The 15,273-nt window shown below is 41.4% G+C and overlaps 1 protein-coding gene across 2 annotated transcripts in view; it reads left to right on the top strand.

The window, feature by feature from the left end:
• Nucleotides 1–15,273, top strand: part of PYGL (glycogen phosphorylase L) — a 42,585-nt gene that overhangs the window by 23,764 nt on the left and 3,548 nt on the right. For both annotated transcript variants that reach the window (XM_026000716.2, XM_072761538.1), the window contains exons 8-18: nucleotides 721–864; nucleotides 1,095–1,187; nucleotides 1,892–2,038; nucleotides 2,364–2,527; nucleotides 3,005–3,119; nucleotides 3,860–3,961; nucleotides 4,094–4,241; nucleotides 4,364–4,422; nucleotides 4,517–4,658; nucleotides 6,100–6,307; nucleotides 14,305–14,439. In XM_026000716.2, coding sequence (XP_025856501.2) covers nucleotides 721–864; nucleotides 1,095–1,187; nucleotides 1,892–2,038; nucleotides 2,364–2,527; nucleotides 3,005–3,119; nucleotides 3,860–3,961; nucleotides 4,094–4,241; nucleotides 4,364–4,422; nucleotides 4,517–4,658; nucleotides 6,100–6,307; nucleotides 14,305–14,439 — 1,457 coding nt within the window. The remainder of the gene's footprint in view (nucleotides 1–720; nucleotides 865–1,094; nucleotides 1,188–1,891; nucleotides 2,039–2,363; nucleotides 2,528–3,004; nucleotides 3,120–3,859; nucleotides 3,962–4,093; nucleotides 4,242–4,363; nucleotides 4,423–4,516; nucleotides 4,659–6,099; nucleotides 6,308–14,304; nucleotides 14,440–15,273) is intronic.

Raw genomic sequence — 15,273 nt, 5'->3', positions numbered from 1 at the left:
CTTGAAGAGAAGGTTCTTGCAGCTTCCTTCCTGGCAGAACTGATATCAGCTGCCTATGTTCTAGAATTGGTTGGGAGAAGAAGGCTGAGAGTCCCAACAATCCGGCACATAAACTTTTACTTTACTCCTTTCTCCCCATTTTCAGTACAGAGTGGTACCCCTGCTTTCAACTCTACCTGCCTCCCTCCAGCCTAGAGAGCCCTGTGTTACCTTCTCCAGAGAATACATATTGGGCCTCTGCCTGAGTAGGAGAAGGAGATTGCTCAGCTGAGGGAACTGGGGATGAAGTCTGAGGTTCATCCTGCTTCTTAGGTGCACAACTAACCTTGTACCACATCTTCATCCCTACTTCTACAGGCACCCAGTGCTGCCAAGTCCTGAACCTGAGGGGCTTTGGCGCATACGTTTATTTGCTTTTTTGGCTCTTCTACCAGGTCAAGATTCAGCTCTCCTGGGTTTTCTAGCCCAATTACCACTCACCCCTCAATTTTTTAGCTTTGAAAAGGTTGTTGCTGTTGTCTTATCTCCCATTCCCTTTATCTGATATTTGTATGCCTTTTTAAAACCCCTTTACACTTCAGGAAAGAGCGAAGTCTAACGTCTGCCCTCTCCACTTGTCCTGTGAGCTTTAGTTGCAAAGTTCTCTGGGCAGGAGATCCCTGACATATTCTGGCCCCGCCTAACGGTGTGAGCCACTCTCACTCACTCTCTGGCTTGAAGTTTTTTGAAGGAAAGGAGCTAAGATTGAAGCAGGAGTACTTTGTGGTGGCGGCTACCTTGCAAGATGTCATCCGACGTTTCAAAGCCTCCAAGTTTGGCTCTACCGACAGTGCCAAAACCACATTTGATGCCTTTCCAGATCAGGCAAGTATTCGGTCTGTGAACAGGGGCAGAGACAATTGTGGGACCAAGACTTCCCATCAGATTTACTCCTCTTTTTCAGTGCTAAAGAAGTTGAGTAGGTGTGATATGCTTAAAGTGCCTCACAGAAGGCGGGCATTTTGTTTGGTGCTTTGCGTGGACATTCATGAGGATAAGGGAGCCAGACCCTGGGCCATCCGTCACCTGCATGCTGATGCCTTTTCCCCATACAGGTTGCCATCCAGCTGAATGACACGCACCCCGCACTTGCCATCCCTGAGCTGATGAGGATTTTTGTGGATATTGAAAAGCTGCCCTGGACCAAGGTCTGGAGAGTTTGGCTTCCTTTTCCTTTAATTAAATAGAATATCTGTGGTTCAGAGATTTTGCCAGAAGCTCCTTATACGATTTTCAAAATAAGTTACTGTTACAAACTTCCAATGGTTAAATGTAAAGTCTGCCCTCGTGCTAACATTTCTGTGTCCTTACTGCTTTCCAGGGAGTAAAAGTAAGAAATAAATCAATACATTCTAATGGGACACAGCTCAGTAGCTCAGACTTACATTGTGATTACCATTTTTGTGTCTAAAAGGATTCTAAATTAAATTCTCCAACCTCAGAACACAGCTAATTGAAAGTGTCCCCAGCAGTTTGCAAATCGGTATTTTAAACATACTCTGTATTTCTCAGAACATTGCTTGTTTGTATTGCTCAGATTTTGCCTATTTAATAAGTGGCATGTTAGGATAGTAGAGAAGACTTACCAGTATGTTGTCTTCAATTTTATCAGACAGTTTTACAAATGGCTGCTTCCCTCCTCCCCTCCCACACCCCCACACAAAACATATTCCAAGTCTCTGGATCATTCAGAACTTGGCAGAATTGAACATGTCTAACTGTGCAGATGAACTGTCCTGGTTGCAGAATGGCAGGAGTTGAGGGAATGTTTGGTCTTGTGTGATGGGGTGTGCACCTGAGAGGCAGCCTTTCTGGCAGAGGGAAGCAGCTAACTCTTCTCCTTTTCCTTCAGGCATGGGAGATTACCCAGAAGACCTTTGCGTATACCAACCACACGGTGCTCCCAGAGGCCCTGGAGCGCTGGCCTGTAGAGCTGGTGGAGAAGTTGCTTCCTCGACATTTGCAAATCATTTATGAGATAAATCAGAAGCATTTAGATGTAAGTCATTTTTAGAGATTCACACCCCTTTTGAGAATGAGATCTTGAGATATTAAGGGTGGCGATCATGTTCCCTCTGATCAAACTGGAGGCCCAAACATCTGTCAGTTGTTGATACATCAAAAGTATTCAAGACTAATGGGGGGGCTCCATTAAAGACATTTTTTTGGAAACAGAATGGAGAGTGACATTGCAAACCCAGCCCCCTTCTATGAGAATGAAGTTTCATATTTGTTCCATCACAGAATTTTCTGGGGAAGTGACATTTTCTCAGTGTTGCTTTAAACCTGAGTGGCCAGCAAGGCCTTTCTCTTCCTTTGGCTAGAGAATTGCGGCCTTATTTCCTAAAGATGTCGACCGTCTGAGAAGGATGTCTCTGATAGAAGAGGACGGAGGCAAAAGGATCAACATGGCTCACCTCTGCATTGTGGGCTCCCATGCTGTGAATGGCGTGGCTAAAATTCACTCAGACATTGTGAAGAACCAAGTGTGAGTCTCCATTCCTATGGTTGTGAGTCGAACATTACTCCATGAATGCACTCGTGCTGGTAAATGTAGGTTTGCCTCTTGGGATGAAGAAAGGCCAGGTCAGAATGTGCAGAAGTATTTTCTTGTATTCAAAGTAACTTCTCTTCAGAAAGAAAATGCCTTCTTCTCTGAGCCATCCTAATTCTAGATTTAGGAGCAAAAAAAAAAAAAAAAAAAAACCCTATTCTGCTGAAAAGTCTGGTGTGTATATATATATATATATATCAGGGCCAGGAAATCATATGGAGGTGATTTGATTTGGATTTTTCTTATAATTATTTTGAATTGCAAATGGATTTCTATTTTAGAGTGAGAGCAGGAGCTGTTGCCAGCCCCTTACTCCACCTTTAATCTTTCTAAGCCTTCACTTGGCTTCGTGAATGTAACAGGAACCAGCTCTTTCAGACAGATTCAGTGATGTGTCTCTTCTGTCTCCAGATTCAAGGACTTCAGTGAGCTAGAACCAGACAAATTTCAGAATAAAACCAACGGGATCACTCCGAGGCGCTGGCTGTTACTCTGCAACCCAGGGCTTGCAGAGTTAATAGCAGAAGTAAGTGGAAAGTCAGGGGAGTCCTGACCACAATGCAAGAGGTGGTAGAATTTCCTTCTAATTCGTGAATCCAGGCTGCAGCAGGCAGCTACATCAGCCCTCAGCAAGTGTCATGTCTGTGCTGTCCCCCAAGTCTCCATGCTCGATTTAGTTCTCCTCTGTAGCCATCTTGAAATTCTTAATTTTTAAACAAGGAGTCCACAAATTCTGTAGCTAGCAACAGTACTCATAGGATGCATAGATGGAAGATGGTGTGAGCCTATTTAGTAAGCAAAGATCATAAAAATAATTGGTAGAAACTTGGTTCCATGTTACCCCTTTTAAGTAGGTTTCCTGCCTTTTCTTTCTTTCTTTTTTTTTTTTTTTAATTCATGAGAGACACAGAGAGAGAGAGAGGCAGAGGGAGGGAGAAGCAGGCTGCATGCAGGGAGCTGGATGCGGGACTCGATCCTGGGATCAGGCCCTGAGCGAAAGGCAGACGCTCAACCGCTGCGCCACCCAGGCGTCCCCAGCCTTCCTGCTTTTAACACTTGCTGCTACTCACACTACATTTAAGATACTAGCAAAGTGTTCTTCCCACACAGCATTTCCAGCCTCTTCTGTGAGTATAGCCGTTGTGTGTGCTGTGCGGTAGGTCAGCTGTCCCGTAGCAGGCACCCGCCACAGACTTACAGAAACTGCTTGTGTGGGCTGGACTGTCATCCCTGATTAAAACCACCACCTCTTCTTTAAACTGAAAGAAAATCGGAGAAGACTACGTGAAGGATTTGAGCCAGCTGACAAAGCTACACAGTTTCCTGGGCGACGACGTCTTCCTCCGAGAAATCGCCAATGTGAAGCAGGTGGGGCTCCTCCCCGCAGTTTCTCTGCAGCAGCCCTAGTTCGGAGGCTTCATTACGCCCCTGTTTTTAGAAACAGACCACCTGACGCTTCCGAGTCAAACAGGGCTCTGGCATCACGCACTGTCTCAACAGGAGAACAAGCTGAAGTTTTCCCAGTTCCTGGAGAAGGAGTACAAAGTGAAGATCAACCCATCCTCCATGTTCGACGTGCATGTGAAGAGGATCCACGAGTACAAGCGGCAGCTCTTGAACTGCCTGCACGTGGTCACCATGTACAACCGTGAGTCAGTCCTGTGGCCCCCCCGCCCCCGGGAGGTGGAAGCAGCACTCTAGGCGGGGTCTCACCCCCACCCCGCCCCCACGAGCTGTCCTCCATTCCATCCACTTCTACATCTTTTTCAGGCATTAAGAAAGACCCTAGGAAGTTATTTGTGCCCAGAACGGTCATAATTGGTGGTAAAGTAAGCCGATTCCATTCCCTGGGGACGTGGGGGCCCTAATCTTTTGCCATTTCTTCACTGCATTCTGCTAGTGTGTTTGATGTTCTTCCCCAAGGCTGCCCCAGGGTATCACATGGCCAAAATGATCATAAAGCTGATCACTTCAGTGGCAGAGGTGGTGAACAATGACCCTGTGGTTGGAAGCAAGTTGAAAGTCATCTTCTTGGAGAACTACAGAGTGTCTCTGGCTGAAAAAGGTAGTATCCTCATCACACGTCATGCCAGGCCAGGGCAAATTTTAGGGAAAAGTTACATGATATGGAAAAATGAGGTAGCTGGGTTCAGGGGGCCAGTAACTTAGGAAGGAAAGTGTCACTCTTGGACAGAATAGGGCCCAGGCTAAAAGTCTTTAAGCTGATCCAGCTGGCAATGAGATTGCTATCCCCATGTCAGTATCACAGATTACATTTGCAAGTTCATTTTCCTACCAGCTAGCTAGTCAGAGCTCCCCTAAGTTCTGGCAAAGTGCAGACTGTGCTCTACAAAGGAAAAGAAAGGAAAGGTCTTCCATTCCCAGCTCCAGTCTTGCAACAGAACACCAATTCCCCAGCCCCCGATATACTTCTGGCCACTTCATGGAATGAAGAAGGGCTATCATTTGTTCACGTGGCAACAGGGAATGAGGACAGATGTCAGGCTGCCAAGCATGAGGCTTAGATGTGCTTAGATGGGCACTGATCATGCATAGAGTTCCCACACGGGGACAGTGAGACTGGCAAAAAGCCAACATCTCTTTCTCTGCTGCTCTTTTCGCTTATTTGCATCATGTGCTTACAAAGCACCATCCACATGCAAATGCCAACTGTGCATTCACCCAAGTCCCAAATTGAAAACAGACCTTTCTCTTTTTTGAGATATTTTTGGGTCTTCTGATGTTACTATTTAAGACTGTATGCCTAAAGAGAAAAGAGCCAGGTTCCTACCGATGCAAATGAAGATATATCTAATCCACAAATAAGCCTTCAAAGCGGAACAGAGAATTGGCTCTGAACTTTGAAGTCAAAGAGGGAGAAAGGGGCCTTCTGGCAGCATTAATTTGTGTGTAAATTAGGCTGAAAGGTCAGAAGCTTGGTGTCTAGCCCCAGGCACACCTCACACCTCAGGTGCACTGGGCATATTTCCCTGCCGTGAAAGTGGGGAAGATGGAAAGGTGAGAGATGGAAGGGTAGAAGGAATGCAGACAATCCAATTTCCTCAGATCATAAAGGAAGGATCAGAAGAAACTGAATTTTAAAAATCAAAAAGAGAAGTTTCAATATATTTTATAAAGTTATAAAGCAGAAGAAATAAAAATAAAACCATAACACAAGTTGGAAGAAGAGAAACATAGTGTCAACTTTTACAGCAGAAAGCAATAGGTGCTCTCTAGTTTACAGACCAAGAAAGTAGTATAAGCATATAGTTAGTTAGCACTGTGGTTAGTTAACCACCCAGAGAGCACATCAAAAAATGGACAAAAGCAGTTGCCTGAGTCAAGGGGAAGAGTAAGATCCATCCTTCAATACCATATGAATGTTGTCTTGATGTACATGGACTACTTTCATGATCTACACAGGCCAGCTAGATAAGTACTCGGATACAATACAAGCAGATCTAAAAGAGGCAGAATCACTGATTTTAATATGCCTTGCTTGCCAGTCATTCCAGCTACAGACCTGTCGGAGCAGATTTCCACGGCAGGCACTGAAGCCTCAGGAACAGGCAATATGAAATTCATGCTGAATGGGGCCTTGACCATCGGGACCATGGATGGAGCCAACGTGGAAATGGCAGAGGAAGCTGGGGAAGAGAACCTGTTCATCTTTGGCATGAGAGTAGATGATGTGGCTACTTTGGACAAGAAAGGGTAAGAGAGCAGCTCCTCTTCATCAAGCAGGTGCCCTGCACCCCCAGGAGAATGCCTGCCCACCCAGGTATCCCACTGAGGCTGGGTCACATGAAATGTGGCCACAGAACATCTCCCCTGCACCAGGGCAGCCTCCTCACAGCTTAGTTTGATTAAACCTAGCAAGTGCATGTGAAAGGAGTTTAGGCACAGGTACATGAAGTCAATGCCATTTGTTATCAGCCATTGTAGAGCCAGCCTTTGGGAGCTGTCACTTCTCTGCATCTAGGATTGTGACTTGGATCCAAAGATGAACCAGTTGCTAGTTTGTTTTTGCCTATAACTTAAACCATCTAGTGTTCTTTTAAGATTTCAGAGAGATGGACCCAAATGTGATAGAGGATCGGTCTGGATGTACAGAAGCACCCATGAGTACTTGTTTCAGTTAATATCTAGATAAGTTTATTAATCTGAATTCAAACAAATAAGGAGCTCTGCCCAAAGGAACTATGGGGATCAAAAAATTTGGAGGATGTTGAATATACTTGCTTACTACCTCCTTGACTACTACCTTGACTTTAGAAGTAAATTTCCACTAAGGAACAAATTTGGGGATTTGTGAGTCCAAAACGCAACTGGTCCACTTAACATAATATCTGCTTAGGGCCATAAAATCCTTTTGAAATGAATTTTACTGTATTTTACCAGATTGGATTATTTTTATTATTTACTGTCTTTTGGGTCTTCAGTTAGAAGGAACTAATCAAATTTAGGGAGGAAAATTTTTCCAGATCTAGTCAAATATTATACTCCTGTTGAACTCTATGATAATAATGGCTTCTGTAAATACTAATTTTTCTGAGTGCATTTTTCACAGCTAATGTAGCATCTAGGGTATTGTTTTGTTCTGTTTGTGAATTCCAGTATAGTTAAGTTAGTGCTACATTAGTTTCAGGTGTGCAATACAGTGTATCAGTGTATCAGATTACAGTGTTAATCAGAATTAAACAATTCTGTGTATCACCTGATACTCATCATGGCAAGTGCCCTCCTTAATCCCCATCACCTATTTAACCCATCCTCCTACCCACCTCCCCTCTGGTAACCATCAGTTTGTTCCCTACATAGTTAAGAGTCTGTTTTTGGTTTTTCTCTTTTTTTTTTCTTAATTCATTTGCTTTGTTTCTTTTAGTTTTACATATGAGTGAAATCATATAGTATTTGTCTTTCTCTGACTGACTTATTTCACTTAGCATTATATTCTCTAGATCCATCCATGTTACAAATGGCAAGATTTCATTCTTTTTATGGTTGAGTAATACTCCATTGTGTATATATACTATTTGTTTATCCACTCATTTATCAGTGGACACTGAGGCTGCTTCCGTAATTTGACTATTGTAAATATCGCTGCAATTATTTGATGATGCTACATCAAAGGGATGTATGCCTTTGAATTTGGGTTTTCATATTCTTTTGGGTAAATACTCAGTAGTGGAATTACTGAATCATATAGTAGCTCTATTTTTTATTTTTGAGGAACCTCCATACTGTTTTTAACAGTGGCTGCACCAGTTTGCATTCTTACCAGCCATGCATGAGAGTTTCTCCACATCCTTGGTGACACTTGTTGTTTCTTAGAGTTTTTATTTTAGCCATTCTGACAGGTGCAAGATGATATCTTGTTGTGGTTTTGATTTGCATTTCCTTGATGAAGAGCGATGTTGAGTGTCTTTTCGTGTGTCTGTTGGCCATCTGTATGTCTTCTTTGGAGAAATGTCTGTTAATGTCTTCATTCCATATTTAATTGGATTATTTGTCTTTTTGGTGTTCAGTTGTACAAGTCTTTATATATTTTCAATACTAACCCTTTCTCAGATAAGTCATTTGCAAAAATCTTCTCCTATCCAGTATAGGTTGACTTATAATTTTATTGTTTCCTTTGCTGTACAAAAGCTTTTTATTTTGATGTAGTCCCAAGTTTATTTTTGCTTTTGTTTCCCTTGCTTCAGGAGACATAAATAAGAGAATGTTACTATGTCCCATGTCAGAGAAATTACTGCCTGCACTCTCTTCTAGGACTTTTATGGTTTTGGATCTCACATTTAGGTCCTTAATCTGTTTTGAGTTTACTTTTGTGGAAGAAAGTGGTCTAGTTTCATTCTTTTGCTTGTAGCTGACCAGTTTTCCCAACATTATTTGTTGAAGAGATTTTTTTTCCCATTACATATTCTTGCATCCTTTGTCTAAGATTAATTGACCATATAATTGTGATCTATGTGTCTCTTTCTGTGCCAGTACCATATAGTGTTTTGATTACTACAGCTATGTAGTATATTTTGAAATCTGGAACTGTGATACCTCTTGTTTTGTTATTTTTTAAGATTGCTTTGGCTATTCAGAGTCTTTTCTGGTTTCACACAAATTTTAGGATTATTATTTTAGTTCCATGAAAAATGCTGTTGAGGGCAGCCTGGGTGGCCCAGCGGTTTAGCGCCGCCCTTGGCCCAAGGCGTGATCCTGGAGACCCAGGATTGAGTCCCATGTCGGGCTCCCTACATGGAGCCTGCTTCTCCTTCTGCCTGTGTCTGTGCCTCTCTCTCTGTGTCTCTCATGAATAAATAAATAAATTTTAAAAAATAAAAGAAAGAAAAATGCTGTTGATATTTTGATAGGGATTGCATTGAATGTGTAGATTACTTGTGTAGTATGGACATTTTAACAGTATTTGTTCTTCAGACCCGTACCCATGGAATGTCTTTCTGTTTCTTGTGTCATCTTCAATTTCTTTCATCAGTGTTTTAGCTTTCAGAGTACAGATCTTTCACTCCTTGGTTAAGTTTATGTATTTTATTATTTTTGGTGTAATTGTAAGTGGAATTTTTTTAAAAATTTCTTGTTCTGTTGCTTCATTATTAGTATAGAAATGAAAGAATTATATATATTGATTTTTGTATCCTGTGCTCTTACTGAGTTTGTCAGTTCTCGTAGGTTTTTGGTGGAATCTTTAGGGTTTTCTATATATAGTATCATGTCATCTGCAAATAGTGAAAGTTTTACTTCTTCCTTCCCGATTTGGATGCCTTTTATTTTTGTTGCTGTTGTTGTTGTGTGATTGCTGTGCTTTCCAGTGATGCTGAATAAAAGTGGTGAGAGCGGACATTCTTTTCTTCCTGACCTTAAGGGAAAAGCTCAGTTTTTCCCCATTAAGTATTATGTTAGCTATTGGTTTTTCATATATGGCTTCCATTATGTAGAAGCATGTTCTCTCTACACCTACTCTGTTGAGAGCTTTTATCATGAATGGATCGTGTTATTCATCAAATGATTTTTCTGCATCTATTGAAATGACCATCTGGTTCTTATCTTTTCTCTTCTTGTTTCGATATATCAGATTGATTGATTTGTGAATATTCAACCACCCTTGCTTGCATCTCAGGAATAAATCCCACTTGATTGTGGTGAATAGTTTTTTTGATGTAGTGTTGGACACACTTCACCAATATTTTGTTGAGGATTTTTGCATCTGTGTTCATTAGAGATATTGGCCTGTAGTTCTTTTTTTATAGTGTGTTCATCAGGTTTGGTATCAGGGTAATGCTGGCCTCATAGAATGAATTTGGAAGGTTTTCTTCCTTTTCCATTTTTTGGAATGGTTTGAGAAGAATAGGTATTTTAAATGTTTGGTAGAAATCACCTGTGAAGTTGTCTGGTCCTGGACTTTTGTTTATTGGGAGTCTTTTGATTACTGAGTCAGTTTCACTACTGATCTGTTGTACTTCTCTTATTTCTGATTTTGTTTATCTGAGTCATCTCTCTCTCTCTTTTTTTTAATGAGTCTGAATAAAGGTTTATCAATTTTGTTGATGTTTTCAAAGAACCAACTCCTGGTTTCATTGCTCTGTTTTATTGGGGTTTTTTTTTTTTTTTTTTTTTAGTTTTTATATTATTTATTTCTGCTCTCCTCTTGATTATATCCTTACTTCTACTGACTTGGGGTTTTGCTTGTTTTTCTTTTTCTAGCTCCTCTAGGTGTAAGGTTAGGTTGTTTATTTGAGATTTTTCTTGCTTCTTGAGATTGGCCTGTATTGCTTTAAACTTTCCTCTTAGAACAGCTTTTACTTCATCGCAAAGATTTTATACCACTGTGTTTTCATTTTCATTTGCCTCCATGTATTTTTTAATTTTCTCTTTGATTTCTTGGTTGACCCATTCATTGTTTAGTAGCATGTTATTTAAGTTCGTATATTTTTGCTCTTTCCAGATTTTTTTGTGGTTGATATCTAATTTCAAAGTGTTGTAGTTGGAAAAGATGCATGGTATGACTTTAATCTTTTTTAATTTATTGAGACTTATCTTATAGCCTAACATGTGATCCATTCTAGAGAATGTTATGTGTCCATTTGAACAAAATGTGTATTCTGCTGTTGTAGTAGGGAATGTTCTGAATATATCTGTTAGATCCAATCTGGTTCAATGTGTCATTCAAAGCCAGTTTCCTTATTGATTTTCTGTGTGTATGATCTATCCATTGATGTAAATGGGGGGGTTATAGTCCTATACTATGATTGGACTACTATTACTTCATTTGTTAATAGCTGCTTTATGTATTTGGGAGCTCCCATGTTGAGTGCATAAATGTTTACAATTATTTTATCTTTCAGTTGTTCCCATGATTATGTAGTCTGTCTCTTACAGACTGTTTTAAAGTCTATTTTGTCCAATATCATTACTGCTACCCTGCCTTTCTTTTCATTTCCATTTATATAATGAACGTTTTTCCCCCTCTTTTCACTTTTAACCGGCATGTGTCTTTATGTCCAAAGCACACCCGTTGTAGGGAGCATATAGCTAGGTCTTAGGTTTTTTTTGTTTTTTTTTTTTAAAGATTTTATTTATTCTTGAGAGACACAGAGAGGCAAAGACCTAGGCAGAGGGAGAAGTAAGCTCCTTGCAGAGAGCCCGATGTAGGACTCCATCCCCAGACTGGGGATCAAGTCCTGAGCTGAAGGCAGAGGCTCAACTGCTGAGCTACCCAGGCATCCCTAGGTCTTGCTTTTTTATCCATTCCATCAGCCTAGGTCTTTTGTTTTGAACAATTAGTCTATTTACATTCAAAGTAATTGTTGATAGGTATGTACATATTGCCATTTTGTTACTTGTTTTATGGCTGTTTTTACAGTTCTCTAGTCCTTTCTTCTCCTATTCTCTCCTCTCATGGTTTTGTTGGCTTTCTTTAGTGTTATGTTGGGTTCCTTTTTCTTCTTAAATATCTATTACTGGTTTTTGATTTGTGGTTAGCATTAGGTTTGTATATAACATCTACATTTAGCAGTCTCTACTAAGTTGATGGTCGCTTAAATTTGAACCCATTCTTTACTCCCCACCCCACCCCCCCCCCCCGACATACACATTTTAGGTATATAGTGTCATACTTTACATCTTTTCATTTTGTGGATCCCATGACTGATTTTTAACTTTTTTTAAAATTTATTTATTTATGATAGTCACAGAGAGAGAGAGAGAGAGAGAGAAGAGAGAGGCAGAGACACAGGCAGAGGGAGAAGCAGGCTCCATGCACCGGGAGCCCGATGTGGGATTCAATCCCAGGTCTCCAGGATCGCACCCTGGGCCAAAGGCAGGCGCCAAACCGCTGCGCCACCCAGGGATCCCATGACTGATTTTTTTTTACTGCTTTTGTGCTTCCTCCTTTTCTTACTCCTACTTAGTCTTTCCTTTCCACTCAATTATTTTTAACATTTCTTGTAGGGTTGGTTTAGTAGTCATAAATTCCTTTAATTTTAGTTTGTCTGGAAAACTCTTCATCTCTCCTTCTATTATGAATGATATTCTTGGCTGCATTTTTTTTTCTTTTAGCACTTTGAATATATCATGCCACTTTCTTCTGACCTGTATAGTTTCTGCTGAAAAATCAGCTCATAGCCTTAGGCATTTCCCTTGTATATAACTGTTTTCTTTTCTCTTGCTGCTTTTAAAATTCTCTCTTTATCACTACCTTTTGCCATTTTAATTACTATGTGTCTTGGGGTGGATCTCCTAGTATTGATTCCAAATCTTAGATCCAGATTTCTATTTCCTTCACCAGATTTGAGAAGTTTTCAGCTATTATTTCTTCAAATAAATTTTCCGCCCCCTTTTCTTTCTCTTCTTCTTCTGGGATCCCATAATATCAGTGTTATTACACTTGTTGGTGTTGCTGAATTCCCTAAATCTATTTTCATTTTTTATTATTCTTTTTCTTTCTTTTTCAACATGATTGTTTTCCATTACTCTTCCTCCAGGTAGCTAATCCCTTCTGCTTCTTTATTCTACTATTTATTCCACCTAGTGTATTTTTAATTTCAGTTATTAAGTTCTTAATCTCTGGTTCTTTTTTATGTTTTCTCTTTATTAAGGGTCTCATTAAGGTCCTTTACTCTTTTTTCAACTCCCATGAGTATCTTAAGACTGTTACTTTAAAATCTCTATCAAGCATATTACTTATTTCCATTTTGCTTAGGTCTCTTGCTATGATTTTGTCCTGTTCTTTCCTTTGGGACATTTCCTCTGTCCTTCACTTTGTCTAACTTTCTATGTCTGTTTCTATGTGTTAGGAAAGTCGGCTACATCTGTTCTTGAAAGCAGTGGCCTTATGAATAAGAGGTCCTGTAGTGCCCTCTAGTGGTGCATCATCCTCTGTTCACCAGAACCTGGTGCTATGCATGCTGCATGCGCCCTGCCTGCTATTGTAGCTGAGCCATTTTTTTCCTTCAGTCCAATTGTCTGCAATGGTTCTTTGCCTGTTGTGGCATGGTTTGGTCCTTGTGTCATGAGCCAAGTTGGGGCTGCCTTGGACTTGAGTGGAGTCAGACCAGGCATTTGCCAGAGCTGTAGTCACACCAAACTGCAGTGCATTCTCCCTGTATCATCCCCTGAGCTTTCATTGGTGGGCAGGGCTTGCAATCAGACCAGCTGTCTGCCCCAGCCCACTGCTGGGGCTGCAATCTGATTGTTGTATATGGTTATCTTTCCCTCTCCCTGGGGACCAAATTCACTTTGATGCTGGCCCCTGTTGGGTCTGCTTGCAGACTTGTGGCACCCCTTGTGGGCTCCAGCCAAGAGCATATTGTAAGGGGCAGGACCACAGGAGAACACAGAGGCAGGGTGGACAGTGCCAACAAGGTTTGCAAAGGTCTGCTGTGTAAAAGGACCTAGGGCAGAGGGCTGACTGGTAGGGCATATCTGCAGGAGAACCAGGGGGCTGGGTGCACTGTTAGCAAGTTAGGTAGCGAGTGTTGGCATTGCACTTGTTCCCACAGGTGTCCATGCGGATAGGCTAGGGATCAAGGAAAGGAAATAGTGCCCACCAGCTCCTTTATTCCTGGAGAAGTCTCCAGAAGATCCCTGTCCATTTAGCACATGCTCTGACATTAGTAAACAAATCTCCCTCTAGTATAGCCCAGGTGTTTTTTAAACTGCTGCTTCCATACTATATCCCCATGGGGCACCCTTGCTGTGCAGGAACTTGGTTTCCTGTTGCTGTCCTCACTCTCCCAGAGCCAAGCCTGCTGATTTTTAAAGCCCCAGGTGGTAAGCTCCGCTGATTGTAAAAATTCACAAAATTCAACCCCTCTTGTTTTTAGAGAAAAATCTTATGGGGATTTGTCCTTCCCATGTGGGCTCCCTAGTGTGAGAATTTGTTTCTCTCCCCTTTCCATGCCCATGGCATCCCTCCCTCTTGAGGATAGTCCCATGGGTCACTTTAGCTCCCAACCACATCTCTGTCCTTCCCATCCTCTTTGATGTGACTTCTCTATGTTTAGCTGTGAAGAGTTTGTTCTGTCAGTCTTCAGATCATTTTCTCAGCTATTTACACTGATGTGAGGGTTATCTAGCTGTATCTTTGAGACGAGATGAGCTTAGAGTCCTCCTACTCTGCCATTTTCCCTGGAAGGTGCCTGTCTAGTGTATTGTTAACCACACACACTAACAGAACCTTTTTCTTATCACCCCCACAGGTATGACGCAAAAGAATATTATGAAGCACTTCCAGAGCTGAAGCTGGCCATTGATCAAATTGACAATGGCTTCTTCTCTCCCAAGCAGCCTGACCTCTTCAAAGATTTAATCAATATGCTATTTTATCATGACAGGTGAGTTCCCCCAAGAAGATGGTGCTATTTGGGCCATGAAAAGGGGATAAGAACATCTTAAACCAACTACAACACATCTGTATAACTAGCATAGATGTGTGATCTGAGAAGCTAACCTACATGTGGAAGGAAAAATTAGATATTCTAACTATGCTAGGAAGGTTAAGAACAAGACCCATAAATATGGTATTATTTTTCTCTTTCCACTGGTATACCCAGCTTTCAGATAAATCCATATGTTGACATTCTTACATGTGGGAAGAACCATATAAAGGTTGAGGGATGGTTAAAATTCTTGTAAATAGAAATTTAAGTTTGGTAAACCAGTCATGCCTGACGTTAAGCAAAAGAGAATTTGGGGGAGGGGGAGTGCGCCCCCTGGGTGGCTCAGTTAAGTATCCGACTCTTGGTTTTGGCTCAGATCGTGGTCTCAGGGTCATGACATCGAGCCCCACATCAGGCTCCATGCTCAGCATGGAGCTCTCTTTCCCTCTCTCTCTGCCTCCCACTCTGCCCCTCCTTCATCTCATGCCCATGTTCTCTCTCTCAAATAAATAAGTCTTTTTAAAAAAGAAGCAAGGGATCCCTGGGTGGCTCAGCGGTTTGGCGCCTGCCTTCAGCCCCAGGATGTGATTCTGGAGTCCCGGGATCAAGTCCCGCATCGGGCTCCCTGCATGGAGCCTGCTTCTGCTTCTCCCTCTGCCTGTGTCTCTGCCTCTCACTCTCTCTGTGTCTCTTATGAATGAATAAATAAAATCTTTAAAAAAATAATTAAAAAATAAAAAAAGCAAAAGAGAATTTTAAGTGGAATCTTAGCACACATATTTTAATGAA

This window comes from Vulpes vulpes, chromosome 6 (genome assembly GCF_048418805.1).
Source record: "Vulpes vulpes isolate BD-2025 chromosome 6, VulVul3, whole genome shotgun sequence".
Taxonomy (NCBI): Eukaryota; Metazoa; Chordata; class Mammalia; order Carnivora; family Canidae; genus Vulpes; species Vulpes vulpes.
The sequence above is the reverse complement of the archived record's forward strand: the minus strand, read 5'-3'. Positions and strand labels throughout refer to the sequence as shown.